Raw genomic sequence first — 18,492 nt, 5'->3', positions numbered from 1 at the left:
TGGAAGAGAGTATTTCCTTCATTTTAGCAATATTTGGAACAATATGACATTATTCATCAAACAACCTGTGCATACACTCCTCAACAAAATGGGGTGGCTGAGAGGAAGAACTGACATCTACTTGAAACAGCTTGGTCTCTTCATCATATGAATGTTCCTAAATGATTTTGGAGTGATGCAGTGCTTACCGCTTGTTTTCTCATTAATCGCATGCCTTTGTTCATTCTTGACGGTCATTCTCCGTTCTCTGTTTTGTTTCCCACTTTGTCTCTATATCCCTTGACTCCCAGGATCTTCAAGTGTGTGTGCTTTGTTCATAATCTAGGTCCTAGTTTAGACAAGTTGGATGCATGCTCCATTAAGTGTATCATTCTTGGCTACTCTAGGACTCAGAAAGGGTATAAATGCTACAACCCCATTACTCAGAAGACATTTATCTATCCTGATGTTACATTCTTTGAGTTTGTGTCGTACTTCTCAGGTCCTGATATGTCTCTCTCTCCCACAAAGTTCTTCTTCCTCTTCCTCTTCCTCTTCCTCTTCTAGTTAATAATTCCATTTCTTATTGTTCCCATTGTGACTAAGTCTTCACCTCCTCCAATGCAGGATCATATTGAAAGACCACCAATCCATCAAGTGTATACTCACCGACAAAGACCAGCACCTCCTCTAGCTTCTACTTCGTCTACAAATCCAGTTTCTTCTACACCCAAGTTGCCTTCTGACCTTGACCTTCCTATTGCATTGTGGAAAAGTAAACGTAGTTGCGCTCTACATCCCATATCCAATTATGTTTTTGTCTCTCACCTTTCTGCTTCACCTCGCCAGTTTGTTTCTCTATTATCTTCTATGTCTACACCTGAGGATGTCCAGGAGGCTCTTACCTCACTAGGGTGGCGTAAAGCTATGGAAGAGGAACTCTCTGCCCTTAATCACAATCATATGTGGGAACTCACCAATCTTCCCCCAAGTAAGCATGTTATTGGTTGTAAATGGGTGTATATTGTTAAATATCTAACAGATGGGAGAGTGGAATGGTTGAAAGCCCATTTAGTTGCCAAAGGATGTTCTCAACTATATGGTATAGATTATGTGGAAACCTTTTCTCCTATTTCTAAGATTGGCTCAGTACGTGTGTTGATTTCCTTAGTAGTCATGAATGATTGGCCTCTGTTTCAGCTCGACATTAAAAATGACTTCCTCCATGGTGATCTTGTAGAGGAAGTGTACATGGAGCAACCACCAAAGTTTTTTGCTCAGGGGGAGGATGGTAAGGTGTGTAAGCTCAAGAAGGCAATCTATGGGCTCAAACAGTTTCCCCATGCTTGGTTTGGCAAATTTAGTGAAGTAGTGAAAGAGTTCGGAATGAGACAATGTCAAGTTGACCACTCAGTGTTTAGCTATGATTCTGAAGTAGGGAAGATCTTGCTAGTGGTTTATGTGGACGAAATAGCCACCACTGGTAGTGATAGACTTGGGATTGATAGACTGAAGGTCTTTCTACAAGATCACTTCCAGACAAAAGATCTTGGGAAGTTGAAGTATTTCTTGGGTATAGTGTCAGAGTTAGATCGGAAGTCAGAGAAAGAGAAAGAGAGAGAGAGAGAGAGAGAACATAGCCGAGTGATGGGTGTGACACCTTGTGTCAGTCAACACCCTAAAAGTTATATTAATGTTAAAAGGTAAAAGAACAAATCGGCCCTTAATATACAAAAGAAAGAGAATAAAGAATAGTTATACAACAAGGGAAAAGAAAAAGTACAAAATTATCCCTACGACTAGTTTCCCAGTTCTCTACACTCCCCCTTAAATTGATGCCTAGGAATAAGCATCAATTTGTCCATGAGAAGTAGATGTTGAGCTCGAGTCATTGCTTTAGTCAGCAAATCTGCTAGTTGGAGCCCGGAGGAGACATGAGGAAGAGATATGGTACCCCCAAGAAGAAGATCGCGGATGAAATGGCAATCAACTTCTATGTGTTTGGTGCACTCGTGGAAGACGGGGTTGGAAGCAATTTTAATTGCACTAATATTGTCTGCATACAAAGGGACAAATGATACTGGCTCATTAAGTATTTCAAATAGAAGAGCCCAAAGCCATATGATCTCACTACACACGGAAGACATAGCCTTGTATTCAGCTTCAGTGGAAGATTTGGACACAGTAGCTTGCTTCTTGCACTTCCATGAGATAAGAGAATTGCCTAAGAAAACACACCAGCCAGTAGTGGATCATCGGGTGTCAGGGCATCCAACCCAATCAGCATCTGCATAGGCCATGTGATTAATAGGGGACGAAGAGGAGAAGAATATCCCGTGTGGCAGGGAGACTTGCACATATCTGATGATCCGGTGAAGTGTAGATAAATGAGGTTGTCTTGGGGAAGACACAAACTGGCTTACTATCTGAACTGCATAAGATATATCTAGACGAGTCATGGTGAGATAGATCAAGTTGCCCACTAGCTGATGATAAAGGGTAGGATCTTCAAGAGGAGTACCATCATCTTTGCTAAGTTTCAGATTCAGTTCTAGTGGGGTGTCCTCAACCTTAGAATCACTAAGATTTGTCAATTTAACAAGATCAGCCGCATACTTCTGCTGATTAACAAAATAGCCCCGAGAGTTTCTGCTCACTTCAAGGCCTAAGAAGTATGTCAAAGGCCCCAAGTCCTTCATATTAAAGGACTCACTGAATAACTGTTGTAGCCTATCAATTCCTTCTATGTCATCCCCTATAATGAGCATATCATCAACATAAAGGAGTAATATCATTACTCCCTGCTTCCGCCTTAGGGTGAACAAGGAGTAATAAGAAGAACTCTGGATAAAGCCAGCATCAGTGATGACAGATCTGGACTTCTCAAACTAGGCCCTAGGAGCTTGCTTCAGGCCATAAAGTGACTTCTTCAGACGACAAACAAACTATGGATCTGTACAATATCCCGGAGGAGGCTTCATGTAGACTGTTTCTTTCAACTCCCCATGGAGAAAAGCATTCTTGACATCCATCTGATGAATTATCCATTGTTTGATTGCAGACACAACCATCAAAAGTCGTACAGTGGTCATCTTAGCTATAGGAGCAAAGGTCTCCTCATAATCTATTCATATTCCTGTTTGTATCCCTGTACAACAAACCTGGCTTTGTATCTATCTAGGCTTCCATCAAATTTTAGTTTCACAAAATAGACCCATCGAGTTCCCATAAGAGATGTCTTAGGTGGAGCTTTGACCAAGTCCCAGGTGTCATTCTCAAGAAGAGCTCGAATCTCAGAATCCATTGCATCATTCCAGTGCAGTTCTGCTACAGCCTGCTGGTAAGATCTAGGAATGTTTGTGGTAGATAAAATGGCAGAAAAGGAGCTATTGTTTGGTGAATAACCATAACAGATAGGTGGACGAGAAATTCTAGAGGAACGGCATAAAGTAGGAGCAATGGGTTCAAAAGGAAGGTTTTGAACACTTACTGAAGCAGCTGGAGTGACCGGATCAGCAACTGGAAGCGGAGCAGGGGGGATGGAGACTGAAGAAGGCCGTTGCTTCCTGAAGTAGGTCTGAAGTTGTTGCGGAGGTGACAATGGAGTATTTGAGGTACCTGTGGAATCAAAACTGTGCAGCAAGGAAATAGAAGGAATTGGGGACTTTACAATATTTTCAGAAAAGGACACACGTTCAAGAAAAACTACATTACGAGAAATTCGAAGACAACAAACCAAAGGGCCATAGCAAAGATACCCTTTATGTTCAGAGTTGTACCCCATAAAGGCACACAAAGCTTCTTGTGTAGTTAACTTTGTGCATTCATGAGGTGAAAGGTGGACAAAACAAGCACATCCAAACACTTTGAGCATGGATAGGTCTGGGGATTTATGAAAGAGGGATTGAAATGGGGAGGAATTATTCAAAATTGATGACGGAAGACGATTTATGAGATACACAGCAGTGTTGACCGCCTCCACCCAAAACCAAGAGGGTACGTGGGAATCCTGTAGAAGAGTTCTGACTACACTCAAGATATGCCCATTTTTCCTTTCTGCAACCCCGCTTTGTTGTGGGGTGCCTGGACAGGACTTTTGGGTTTGAATTCCATGTTGTTTTAAATAGTTTTGGAAACCCCCATCAATATACTCTCCCCCTGAATCCGATCATAGCACACAAATTAGGGCATCAAATTGAGTGGTAACATAGGTGTGAAAGTGCTTAAATACGGTGTACACTTCAGATTTCTTTGGAAGGAAATAAGCCCAAGTGAAACGAGTGCAGTCATCAATAAAGATTACAAAATATTTAAAACCCATCCGTGAAACAACTGGAGACGACCAAACATCACTATGTATTAAATAAAAAGGGACTGTTGCATGTTCAGAATGAGAAGGAAAAGGCAAAATATGACTCTTACATAAGCCACAAGCAATGCAATCTTTATTCACATTCTTAAGAGAACCATTAGAAACAGGTAAACTACCAAAAGAAAACAACTGATCAAGTTTCTTAGAGAAAGGATGGCCCAGGAATTTATGCCACAACTACCAATCGTTATTACAACTAAAATATTCAAAACTAGAGGTAGTAGAAATCAAACATGAAGTAGAAGCAGGCATAGTTTTATTCTTCTCAAATTCTAAAGCAAAGAGTCTTCCCAGTCTACGCCCCTTCCCCTTCACCTCCCTAGTTCGTCAATCCTATATCAAACAACCATCAAAAGTAAATGAGACACTGCACCTTCCTCTACAAGTTGGTCAACAGAAATTAAATTGGTGGTAAGCTTAAGTACAAATAAAGTTTTGGACAAATGAAATGGAGCTGACTTAGAAGTAGATAAATACAAATCATCACATCCAAGTATATCTAATTTCTCACCATTAGTAGTAACAATGTATTTATTGGGGAGATGGGGTTTAGGACACTAACCAAAAGTGGCCCCCGTCATATGGTTAGAGGCTCCTAAGTCAATGTACCATAGATGGTTCGGTGAGGGACAATAGGTAGGAGACTTACCAAACAGGCCCATAGCAGAGAAGGCTAAAGAGATGACAGAGGACATGAGTTGTCGAATTCGTTCTTCAGACATGCTACCCGAAGTGTCATTCTGGCTAGCCACAGAAGTAATGGAGGATGATGCATCTAATCCATCTACACCTTCTGATAAGCCTTGTAGCTTCCTTTCTTCTGATTTGATCCACTACTTTTTTTAGGCCGAGTGGGGCATTCAATGATAATATGGCCGACCTGCTTACAATAGGTGCATGTATTATTTTTCTTGCAATGAGAAACAACATGCCCGAACTCCTTACATTCATAGCACTGTATTTTAGAGAAGTCCTTCCTCCCTTTCGGTTTTGTTGCTAGAAAGACAGTATCAATGTTGGACTCCTTTCTTCCATCCAGAGTAGTCTGTGTGTCAAATCTAGTTTCAGCCCTCAGAACTTCTCCAAGAATAGTATCCAAGTCAGGAAGTGTTCCTCGACTCAGGATATTAGATCTAACAACCTCGAATTCAGGTCTGAGATGCATTAGGAAGTGCATAGTCTTTCTTCTATCAAAATGTCTCTTCATATACTTCACACAACATTCTAAAGGATCATTTACCATGTGAACAAGCTCATATTCGGTCCAAAGGTTAATAAACCCAGCATAGTACTCTTGGACCTTTCTTTCTCCTTGATAATAGGAGAAGATGTCAACCTCTATCTGGTACTGTCTTGAGGTGTTTGATTGCTGATATACTCTCTCGAGATACTCATACATCTCATAAGCAGTCTTGTATCCTATCATAGGGATTGCAATGTCATTTTCAACGGATCCTAAGATCCATGATGCAATTTTTGCATTATCAATTCTCCACTGATTAAAACCCTTGATGTCCGAATCATCAGATTTAGCTACTGATCCATCCAGATATCCCCAGAGACCTTTTGCCTCCACATGAAATTGGAAATTGAATTTCCAAAGTGCACAATTCACACCATTAAACTTAATGGGGATAATTTCTATCCTTTTTGATGCCATTGATTCACAAGAGCAAGAAAAACCACAGAAAGAAGTGTTCAAAACAGTAGAACAAAGAAGTACCTCTCAATCGATGTCTAGAAAAGGAAATTGTAAGGGTCTGCCAAACTCTGAAGTGGCTCAAAACCCTTCTAAAACAAATCTGATTCAAACCAAACCAATTGGAAACAGTAAATCTGCCCTGGGCGACACTAGATCTAAAGTTTCAGCCTGATCCGATGCTTCTAGAGGGAGATCCAAACCAAAAGAGAAATCTGATGGCGCAGCAGTCCAGGAACAGAGTCTGTCGAGTTCTGATTGAAAGCAGCCTCGGAAAAAGGATTCAAGGACGCCCAAGAGCCTCCCAAATACTGTTAGGGAGTACTCTAGATAACAGATAAGAAAATGGTGAAGAAGAAGTTACTTGCAGATCAGATTGTGACCTGCTCTGATACCATGTCAGAGTTAGATCAAAAGTCAGAGAAAGAGAGAGAGAGAGAGAGAGAGAGAGAAATGATGGGTGTGACACCTTGTGTCAGTTGACACCCTAAAAGCTATATTTATATTAAAAGGTAAAAGGACAAGTCTTCCCTTAATATACAAAAGAAAGAGAATAAAGAATAGTTATACAAGGGAAAAGAAAAAGTACAAAATTAGCCCTATGGCTACTTTCCCAGTTTTCTACATATAGAAGTTGCTAGGTTGAAGCAAGGCATAAACCTATGTCAAAGGAAATATGTTCTTGACTTATTGGAAGAAATAGGGCTATTAGGTGCTAAGCCAGTTGAAACTCCCATGGAACCAAATGTGAAGTTGAGCAATGATACTGGTGAATTATTTGATGATCCTGGAAGGTATAGAAGGCTAGTGGGAAAACTGAATTACTTAACTATTACTAGACCAGATATCTCATTTGGGATGCAGTCCTTAGAATTGTGTGGTATTTGAAGGGGGCTCCAGACCATGGGTTACTGTACAAGCCAAGAGGTAATCTCGAAATAGTTGGCTATACAGGTGCAGATTGGGCAAGCTCAGTATCTGACAGGAGATCCACTATAGGTTATTGCACATTTCTTGGAGGAAATCTGGTGACATGGAAGAGCAAGAAGCAAACTGTTATAGTAAGGAGTAGTGTAGAAGCAGAATACAAGGCCATGGCACCCACTACATGTGAACTAGTGTGGTTGAAAAATCTTTTGCAGGAAGTCGGTTTCTCAATAAGCAAACCCATGAAACTATACTGTGACAACCAAGCTGCAATTCACATCTCATCCAATCCAGTTTTTCATGATAGGACTAAACACATAGAGGTAGATTGCCATTTTGTAGGGGAAAAAGTCCTTAATGGTGTCATAAGTACAAAGCATGTGAGAACAGGTGATCAGTGGGCAGACTTGTTCACAAAAGGGTTGAGTTTGGGAAGAGTGAACTATATATGTAACAAACTGGGACTATATGGCATATACTCTCCAGCTTGAGGGGGAGTGTTAGAGTCGGCTAAGGTAGGGTATTTCAGTCTTTTCATAATAAGTTAAGATGTGGTCTGTTTGGTACTGTGTTAAGTCACATGTCCCATACTTCATTGGGGGCATATTTGTTAGGAGGGCCTCTTTGACTTCTCAGGTCGACACTTCTTCCTTCTCTCTTCTTCTTTTCTCTTTCTCCCTTCTCTATCTCTAAAACTGGTTTGACTGAACTATTATCACAGGCTTTTTAACCTACATATGATGGAAAATAAACTCAACTTCTAGTCTTAAATAACGTAAATAAATCATTTTCTAGTAAGGGCTTAAAGAAAATATCCCTTGACAAAACTAAATATAAACAAAAACATAACAAAGTAGAGAACTAATCTTGACTGAATTTATTTGAATCATAGTGAATCATATAAGTCGTAAGATTTATGAATCAAATTGTAGGATTCAAACAAAAAATCATAAGATTTTTGCAGAAAAGGATTCGGACATAGGATTTGAATTGAAACCCTTGGGATTCATGATTCAACTCGTGAACCGTATTGTAAATCATAAGATTTTGACAACATTGCTTAGACCCCTTACCGCTTTAAAAAATTTTGAGGAAACCCCATTTAAGAGAACCGAGGATACCCATGCATAAATCCATCTTCTCTATCTCTCCCCAAAACCCATTAGCCTCGGAACCTCCTCCAACCCCCCCCCCTCCACATGATCATAAGCCTTCTCAATGTCAAATTTGCATACCAAGAATGTCCTCCAATCCTCCCACTTTTTGATTCTTGAATCAATAACTTCACTAGCCACTAGCACACCATCCAGAATCTGCCTTCCCTCTATAAAAGCCATCTAAGACTCCCCCACCACCTCATGGATCACATTCCTTAACCTCATTGACAGCACCTTAGCAATCAACTTATAAGGATTGCTAACTAAGCTGATAGGTCTATAATATGTAATATCCAAAGCACCTTCCTTTTTAGGATAAGTGAAATAAAAGCCAAATTTACCATTTCTTCTAGAACCCTATCTGCAAAAATTCTTTTTAACATCTGCAAGAAATATTCTTTTAACAGACTCCAAAAGGCTTTAATAAAGTTGAAACTGAAACCATCCAGGACTGGAGCCTCATCTGCATTTAAGGCCTTCAAAGCTCCCTTAATCTCCTCTACCTTGAATTCCCTCTCTAGCCAACTTGCTGATATATCACTCAGTGCTTGTAAACCCCTCCCACTTGTAACCTCGTAATGAGATTCCTCCTAGCATTAGCATACACATGAAAGAAAGTGGTATTCTTATCTCCTACCTTCAGACAGGTCACCCTTGACTTCTGTCTCCAGATCACTTCTTTCCTAAAAATAAGTCTCTCCAGTTCACTCTCTAGTGCTTCCTTTCTCCACCTTGTCTTTCCATGAAGAGCTCCCTTCCTCTTTCAATCTATCCAGCCTAGACATCTTCTCAAGAATCTCTTTCTTCCTTTTTTCCACATCACCAAAAACCTCTTTGTTCCAACCCCTTAATTCCTCCAAACCTTGCAATTTTCTCACCAACCTGAAACCTGCAGATCCTTCAAAATTTAGACCACCCCATTTCCTTTCCACCCACCCTCCAAAGTCAAAGATGGTCCAGCCACATATTTTCAAACTTAAATGGCTCTGTTCCTGATCTCTCAGCCAACTTCCTCAATATAATTGGTTTACGATCTGATAAGAAGATCAGTAAAGCTTCCTACACCACACCCCAACATGCTCTTTCCATTCCTCTGAGAAAAGAAACCTATCCAATCTCCGCAGGATAGTTGGATATTGGTCGTTTGACCAAGTGAATCTACCTTCATTCAGTGGTGGATAAATTAATCCATTTCTTCTAATAAACTCCCCAAACGCCCTCATTCCCACTACCCCCCCCCCCCAATCATTTCACTCACTCTCAAGAAACCAAGGTACTATAGTCACTCTTTTTTGGGCTTAAAGTTGCTGTGGAAGTTATTTATCTTGTGGTTGGTGCTTGTAGATTTTTCCCTCACTATTTGGTCTTATCCTACCTATGGCCGCCTCCTGTAGTAGCTCCAAGTCTGCTATTTAGTACAATCAGACTTTATGAACACCCAGTTAACTACTATTAAGTTCAATGGTGCTAATTATGTACCATGTACCATGGGATAAATCTGTGTAAGTTTCCTTAATTGCAAGAGGGAAGTTGAAATATATTAAGGAAGATCAACTTAAGAGTGTATACCGGCCTACTTTCAACACCATAGGGACACCCCTTTAACCTCTAGTCTAATCAGCAACAGATCCGGTATGCACCACTCAATTGATAATCTAATTTAAAAAAAAAAAAATCTAGACTACACTTCTTGCATTCAGATGTACAGAATGTCCTTGGTTTTAAGCAATGTTTTCGAACTGCCGTTGACCTGGACAGTCGGACCGTTCGGCCAAGGAACCGTCCAGGCAACCAGTTCCATTTTACACCAAACCCGGTTGGCCAAAAACCGCTGAATTGGTCAGCAACCCGCTGACTCGGGCAGTTGAACCGTTTTATTTTAATTATTTTTTAATTTTTTATTTTTTGTTGGAACGGGCCATTTGTTCGAACCAGACGATTGAACCGTCAACCTAGAAATCGATGGCCATAATGGCTCCAGTTTCGGGTCGGTTTTCAAAGCCATGGTTTTAAGCTCAGTGTGCAATTTCAATGAGATAGATTGTTTCTAATTAGTAATTGAGGTTACACAAAATCGAAGCTAGAAAAGAAGGTGGGTTTAATCTGAAAAGTATTCTGTTGGGGTAACAAGTTAAGTTAATTTTGTATCATTCAATAACAATAAATAATCCAATTTGTGTATGTGCTCCCTGGAGAAATGTTGGTACTCTATTCCATGGATCAGGAGCTATCAAAAAAACTAGACCTGTACTTGAAATCTTAAATATGGTGCTATCAACAATTGTACTAATCTACATATGGCCCCATTAATTGGTACTAGTTCAAGTAGTGTAATGGAATTCCTGTATTTGTTCAATGAGAAATGTGAAACAAACAAAAAAGAGAAAAAAATAAGGATTCTCGTTAAGAATTAGATGATGATGATGATGATAATAATAATAATAATAATAGTAATAGTAATAATAATAAAAGGAAAGATTGCTGCCTTCAATCAGTCCAAGATGAAATATCTGTTTCCTCTTTAATCACCTAGATAGAAGAAGAAATAAAGAATTAAAAAAAGGAAGGAATTGATCAGATCCTTTGCTGCACCTACTTTGAAACCATGATGATATCATGATAGGCATTAAAAGAAGAGAAAGGAGAGAAGAGAAGATAAAACAAAAGAGAAAAGTACCAAATTCGATGACTGGGAGTGTCCACTCCTTTTATTGGTGTGAACATAAATAGGAGTAAGACGAGATACCCCTGTATCACTAAAGAGTACATATTACAACAGCTTCATATTATTGATATACATGTTATGACATTCTATTATATACTATATATCATTTCTACTTTGTTTTAATTTTAACTAGTGATGCTTAAAAAAATCCAAGAACAAAAAAAGAAAGAAATAAGATAAGGATAAAGAGGTTTCTTTTTTTTTTTTTTTGTAGTTTTTTCCAATGTTTTCGAACTGTTGTTGACCCAGACAGTTGGACCATTTGGCCCGGGAATTATCCAAGCAACGGGTTCCATTTTACCCAAAACCAGTCCCTGCCCAAAAACCATTGAATTGTTGAACAACCTGTTGACCCAGGTGGTTAAACCACTGACCCATTTGACTTGTTTAATGGTTTTTGGCCATTTTATTTTAATTGTTTTTTATTTTTTTTTCATCAGAACAGGTCGTCCTTTTGAACTGGACAGTCAAACAGTCGACCCAAAAACCGGTGCCCATAACGGTTCTGGTTCCAGGTCGGTTTTTAAAACCTTGGTTTTTTCTATTCTCCTTACATTAAATAAAAAAAGTGACTCCACCCTTGCAATTCTATTCTGTTATGTTTGTGCCTTGAATTCTTTGTTTCGTGACCTGCTTTCATGACCCACTCCAAATCAAGTTGAGAAAAACCCCAAGACAAAATTTCATGGTGGTTTGCAGTGGAAGCATAGGGCTTGGGCCATTTGGCTCAAGTCTGGACCCAATCCATATTCAGCTTATGGGTCCTGGTAATCTCCATTGTTATGTAGTTTGGGGGTTTTCTTTTTTGTGCATCTTTTGGCTTGAGAGAGAAGTCGAATAAGATAGTCTGCGAGAGAGGTTGTGCAACTCTGTAATCTCCATTGTTAATTTTATAGTGGATCTCTGCTGCTTCTTCAACCGTGGACGTAGGCTATAAGCCAAACCACGTAAATTTGTGTGTGCCATTTTTCTTGCTTATATTTATCTATGTTTTACTTCATTTTTGTGTATCATAAAAATCTGTATTTCTGGGTTTTGCACAATATTTTCTGTAACTTTCTATCTTACATTTTTGTTGTATAAAATTATACCCTTTTTTAGATGCTTACTTGATATGAAATTGCTCTATCAAATCGTTATTATGTTAGTATTGTTTTTAAAAATATTGAAATCAATATATTTAAATATGATGATTTGTCATATTCTGTGAGGAAACTTAGTTTTCTTAATAAAGGATGGGTAGAATGCAAAGAGATAAATGTAGTTAGCATTCCTCTTTGTTGGATTTTCCTATTAACCATGTAAAGGTAGGTAGAATGTGAAACAGTGATTATTTCATTGAGTAACAAAGATCTAACGCATTACTGAACTTTTCAGTTTCTTCTAAGTTAGTTCCTGTTGTCTCCAGGTATTCTGGGGTGTGGCTGATAACTCGATGTGGTTCTCTTATGAAAAGCGGGTATGACCTTCATGATTGGGCTCTTTGTCTAATTATCCTTTTCCTCTATGGTGTGGTTAGTCGTATTATAGCTTACTTTTGTATGATTACCTTCCAAAAGAAGTGAGTTAAAATTATCACTCTTTTGCCAATTCTTTTTGTACAAAAGTGGAAAAGGTCAAGTTTTTGAGACTCCTGTATGATATTAACTTTCCCAAGAAATCCATTCATTCCCAGAAGATCATACCAAGTTTTCCTAACCAAGTTGGAACCAGTGATTAAACATGATACAATTAAAATCAGTGGCTAAAGATGACAGACAGAACTATGTAAAGTACGTCATTTTGACAAATTGTGATATTGTAGCTTAGCAGAAGTTTTTTTTTTTTTTTTCATTTTGGCACCTTGTGTTTAACTCTCAGCAATTGCATTTATGTATATGTATAATTTTAAGCGGCCTTAATTGATAGGCAGGTATGTATGGGTTTGTAATAAGTGATAATTGATGTCAGTTTGTAACAGCTTGCAACGGCTTGTACCAATCAAGTATCAGCTTGTAATGGTTGAGTATGAGATTGCAACAGTCGAGTATGGTTTTTAATGGTCAAGTGTGGGCTTATAATAATGTGTAGTTTGTGTACCAATTGAGTATCGATTTGTAATGGTTTGGAATTTTTTATTTGTAAAAGAAAAGTCGAGTGTGATTTGCCATGATTGATTATGGGTTTATAATTTTTGTATCAATTGCATATCAGTTCGAAATGGTTGAATATGGTTTTATTTATCAAAAAAAATGGTTGAATATGGTTTCTACTGGTTAAACATGAGTTTGTACGGTTTGTACCAGTCAAGTATCGGTTTCTAATAGCTGTATACAACTATGGATTTGTAATGATTTGTAACAGTTTAGCTCCATTTGGACGGAGTACAAATACAAATACATAGAGTGCAAAACTTTATATTTTGCATTATTTTATATGTATTTGTACTGTACATATTTATATTTGTACTCCTTCCAAACTGAGCCTTTGTGACAATTGAATATGAGTTTGTAATAGAGTTCAGACTAACACAGGCACGATATATGGATACAGTAGAATCTTACCAAATTTGGTAATTTTCTACCGGGTTCGGCTATAATATGGAAAAAATATGATATCCAAAAAACATCTGACTAATCAACTGGAATCATAGACTTGGTAGTTAATCAGGTGTTATTCATCAAAATTTATGGGTGGGTTTTGATTGGTCAAAACTCTTTTCATATCATAGATTTTCCCTTTTCTACCATGCCACGTGTTGGTGGGAAAAAAGGGCAATTTACAGCCCAGGCCACCGCAGAAAAAATTATCTACGGAAGCAACATCTCTCTCTCTCTCTCTCTCTCTCTCTCTCTCTATATATATATATATATAGAGAGAGAGAGAGAGAGAGAGAGAGAGAAATTTTCTCCCTTTTTGAATTTTTATTTTTTTGATTCCATGGCATTTTCTAAACAATCAATGAGATGCACTTTCCCAATAACATAAATAATCTTTTTTCCTAAATTTTCTCTTAAACTACCTCCCCCACTTCCCCCATTTTCTCCTAAATTATCTCTAATTCTTATTTATCTTTTAAATTATCTAATCTTCCTTATCTCCAGAATTATATAATAACTTTAAAATGTTTATTAAAAACACAAAAATTATTTTTATATTTTTACAAAATATATCACGAAATTATGTATTAACAATTTAAATTCTGTTTTTCCAGATTATCAATTTAAATGTTATTCAAATAATAAAAATTTAACATTAAAAAATAAAATATTATTAAAATTTTCAATAAATAAATATTTTAAATAACAAAAAATTATAAATATATAAATAATTTTATAAAAAAATACTTAGTAATATGTAATATCTTTAAATAAGTAAAATTCAAATAACAAAAAATTTAAATAGTATACATATTATTTGAATACCTAAATAACTAAATATTTAACATAACTAGATTTTAAATAGTTAAAATAACGAAAATATGTAATAAATTTAAACAATTTCTTAAAAGTAGAAAAATAATTATAAAATAATATTGAAATTAATAATAATTTAGTATCTTACAGAATTACTAATGAAATTATGTAATAATAGTATAAATTATAATTTTATGCATTATTAAATTAATAAATAATTAATACTTTAAAAATTAAATATTTTACATATTATTTTAGTATTTAAATAACTAAATATTTTAAGTAACAAAATATTTAACATAACTATATTTTAAATTAGTTAAAATATAGAAGTTGTGTAATAAATTTAAAAAAAATTGAAAAATAGAAAAATAATTATATCATAATATTGAAATTAATAATAACTTAATATTTTAGAAAATTAATAATGAAATAACTTTAATAATAATTTAATATTTTACATAATATTGTAAATAACTAATTTCACTTATATCAATTAATAATTCAAGAAAATAACTTTCATAAAAAATGTTTATTAATAATTTTAAACTCTTAATATATATTTATTATATAATTATATATACTAATATTAATATTTATTTCATTTCATTAATTATTTATTTATTGTTTTTTGTGATAAATGTGTTTTCAATAATTATGTATAAACTTATTTTTATTTGGTTATTTAACAGGAAGCTTTCAATAATTATTGGGTTTAAACTACTATTATTGAAATTTTTAAATTTTGTTTATTTTACTTACTGTATTTATTGTATTTTTTATAACTTATTGATTAATATTTATTAGAGATTAAACTATTATTTGAGATTATTATTTATTGACTAATTTAATATATTTTTAGTAATTATTGTATTTTTTCATTATCAATATATTTTCAATAATTGTGTATTTTTGCTATAATTTTTCAATAATTATTGGAGATTAAACTATTGTTATTTATTATAAATGAGACTATTGATTTAGATAAAACTATGAGTGCTCATGAGTTGGTTCGTTTTGGTTGTAGGCTATTTGGCCAACCAAATTGACCTGGTCAAGTTGGAGAGTTGGTCGGCTGAAAATGACTAACCATTTGTGGAAATCGACCCACTCAGGTTGTATCGGTTTGGGTCAACTTTTTGGTTTGGTCAATCAATTCAAAAGATTTAAACTTGAAATTTAAATTTAAATTTTAAAAATTACAATGCAATTGTTAAAAAAATAAATTTAAAGATTAAATTTATGATATAAAACATTTTAGACTAAGAAATATGGGAAATTTCCCACTTTCCATATTAAAATTTATATATATATATATATATATATATATAGAGAGAGAGAGAGAGAGAGAGATAGATAGATATCAATGGTCATGTCATCCAATTTTGGTTGGTTTACAAATTTCCTAAGCGAAACTTATCCAACTTTGTCGAGTTGGAAATTTTTTGAACCGAAGCTGACCTAAAATATTAGAAAACTGACCAACTCGGGTCGAGTTGATCAGGTTGGTCGGTTTCATCGGTTTGATGAATAAACCTAACTGAAATTAATTATTGTTATTTTTAGATTATAAAAAAAGTATTAAAAGTAGTATATAAAATATGAATAATTATTAATTATTTAAAAAGTTGAAATATAAAACAATTATATACTCTTATTTGTTTTCATTAGGGTCATTTAAGAGCACACCTTATAGTTTTACATATTTACTTAATCAACATTTCATTAAGGAGTGTTTGTTTTGCCATTAGGCCCACGATTTTTTATTTCCAAAATACCCTTAACACTTTTTTGTACAAAAAACAAAATTGACCAAATATAGCCAATAGAGTGGTTGTCCATGTCTTATTAGGGACAAAAATGGTATTTTTTATTTTTTTTATTAAATTTATTTAAACGAACATTTGGGTCAACACTTACATTTTCCATTGATTAAATCCATTGCAAATTATAAGTGGTGTTTTAGTAAAATACAAACTATAGGTAGATTTTAGTAAATCCCTGAAACAGCGGGGGGTGTTTTAGTAAATGACTCTTTCTATAATTTAGCTTTCACTTAAAAAATCCCGTGCATCGCATGGGTCCTCACTAGTACATAATTGAAAATAGCGTATGTAAATTGCCAAAAGAAAAAAACTTAATACTTTGTGGACTGTGATAGGTGTTCTATCACATGTATACAAGCACCATGCATATGAGACCACACGAGTAATGTGATATTGGTCACAACTCACAATAGACCTGTTCACAGGCTGGTCAAGGGCTTGGCTTTTACTAAAATTCAAATGGACCAGGCCCAAAGTCCAAGCCCAAGACAATGTAAAGTTGAGCCCAAAAACAGCCCATGAATAGGTCTAGTCACAAAGTACGACAAGTTCAACACAAATAAGTGCAGGAAATCCCGACATTGATACGCCATTGATAGCAAATAATGTTATGGAAAAAGAATGAATCAAAAAGTGTTCTGAATGTTTGGTAACAATTGCTTTTAAGAACATAACAATCTAAGTCCCAAAACACTTTTAAACCCAAAGCACAAAGCCTATGATTTTAGGCAATAGAAACACAAAACCTTAGGAGACTGGATCTGCTGATCACAAGACATTGCTGGTCATGTTCATTCAGCTACATATATGAAACATCGGTTGTGTGGTGGTCACCGATATTCTCAACGTGTGACTGGATGGCTGGATGAAACATCGGTAGCAATTGCTTTTAATTTATTAATGACCGTTTTGTTTATTTAAACTTATTTTGCAATAGCATAATTCGGATTAGCTGAACACCAAGGCTGTTCAACTAGCTGCGGAACCAATGATATTATTCGGATGCCAGTAATGAAATACATGGGACGCACCTTGCCATCCCTCCTGTATGTTCTTTCCGAACGTTTTATCTATGTAATTTCTTTTCTTTTTAAATTTTAAGGGTTTTATTAATACACTCCTTATCTATGCAATTTACTAAACCTATCCTATGGTTTGTGTTTTATTAAAATACCTTCTATAGTTTAGTTTGTAATTAATTTTCCTAATCGACCTTCCATTAAGAACAGTTTGTGTTAGCACTTGGAAATGACTACATAACCGCTAAGGGGTGTCAATTGAACTGGATTTGGTCCAATCCAATCTAATCCAATGTGAGTCCATTACAAATGGAGCAGATCTAATCCAATCCAATGAATATTTTGGACTGGTCTAATTCAATGTTTGGACCGTCCAATCTGTTCTAACCCAAACCTGGTCCATTGACATCTATATTCTTGTCTTCTATCAATGGACCAGATATTGGCTCAATCCAATCCAATCCAAAATAAATTCATTATGTATGGATCAGGTCCACTCCAATCCAAAAAATACTTCGAACCATTAAGTTTGAATTTGTCTATTTCAATATGTGTTGTGGGCCCATCCAATTTGTCCAAATTGGTTTTGATTTGGACGAGGTTCATCCCAAAACTGGTCCATTAATACCTAATAACCGCTTAAAAGCCTTAAATGGAGTGGAAAATGTTGAAGGCCATCGGTTCATGATTATTTATTCCAAAAAGTACTTTTAGCATTTCATATCAAGCTTTTAAGGGAAACAACAATGTTTGATTTCCAAATCTACGAAACCAAGCTTGCTTTGAGAAAATAAAATATGCACAGGATAAAATAATGGCATCTGAATTTATTATTTCCCACAAATAGTGTATTGCCTTCAAATAGAAAATAAAATCGACTCAACATAGTGATTATTTTGTGTTTTATCTGAGTGATAATGATGCTTTCATTTTATGTTTCTTGTAAATTAAATTTGTTTGAATGTACCTTAAGGTTCAAACTATCATTTTTCACGTCTATCCACTGAAAGATCCATTAATTAATTAAACTGGTGGCATGCTATATTCTTGACTAGTATCATGTATTTTGGGCCTAGTGCCACTTTGGTCTCTAAATTTTAAAATGCAATAATTTAGTATCTAAATTTTTAAAACGTGTTAATTCGGTATTTACTGTTAATTAGTTGTTAAATGGCATTTGATAAAGACACAAATATCCTTCTAGTATCATTTAATTTTTTTTATCAAACATCCAAACGTTGACAAAAAATTAACAGTCTTAAATCCTTGCTTCTTCTACTTAATAAAGTTGGGGTCATATCTCATGGGCATTCTGGACCCCAACTTTCTTGAATAAAAAAAGCAAAGATTTATGACGTTTGGATGTTTGATGAAAAAAATTAGATGACATTAA

At 35.5% G+C, this 18,492-nt stretch overlaps 1 protein-coding gene across 14 annotated transcripts in view; it reads left to right on the top strand.

The window, feature by feature from the left end:
- Positions 1–13,033, top strand: part of LOC148869016 (ABC transporter G family member 28-like) — a 125,975-nt gene extending 112,942 nt beyond the window's left edge. For 4 of the 14 annotated variants that reach the window (XM_088967774.1, XM_088967775.1, XM_088967781.1 and 1 more), the window contains 2 exons: positions 11,300–11,374; positions 12,268–12,541. In XM_088967774.1, the coding sequence (XP_088823900.1) occupies positions 11,300–11,374; positions 12,268–12,424 (232 nt within the window). In that variant the 3' untranslated portion in view covers positions 12,425–12,541. Of the gene's footprint in view, positions 1–11,073; positions 11,217–11,299; positions 11,375–12,267; positions 12,542–12,809 lie in introns of those variants that run through there. The other 10 variants (XM_088967780.1, XM_088967779.1, XR_016106653.1 and 7 more) reach the window with 8 other exon arrangements.
- Positions 13,034–18,492: the final 5,459 nt, after the last annotated feature.

This window comes from Nelumbo lutea, chromosome 2, assembly GCF_056320005.1.
Source record: "Nelumbo lutea isolate HS-2025 chromosome 2, American lotus-T2T, whole genome shotgun sequence".
NCBI lineage: Eukaryota > Viridiplantae > Streptophyta > Magnoliopsida > Proteales > Nelumbonaceae > Nelumbo > Nelumbo lutea.
Note: the sequence above shows the minus strand (reverse complement) of the source record. Positions and strands in the feature narration are given on the sequence as shown.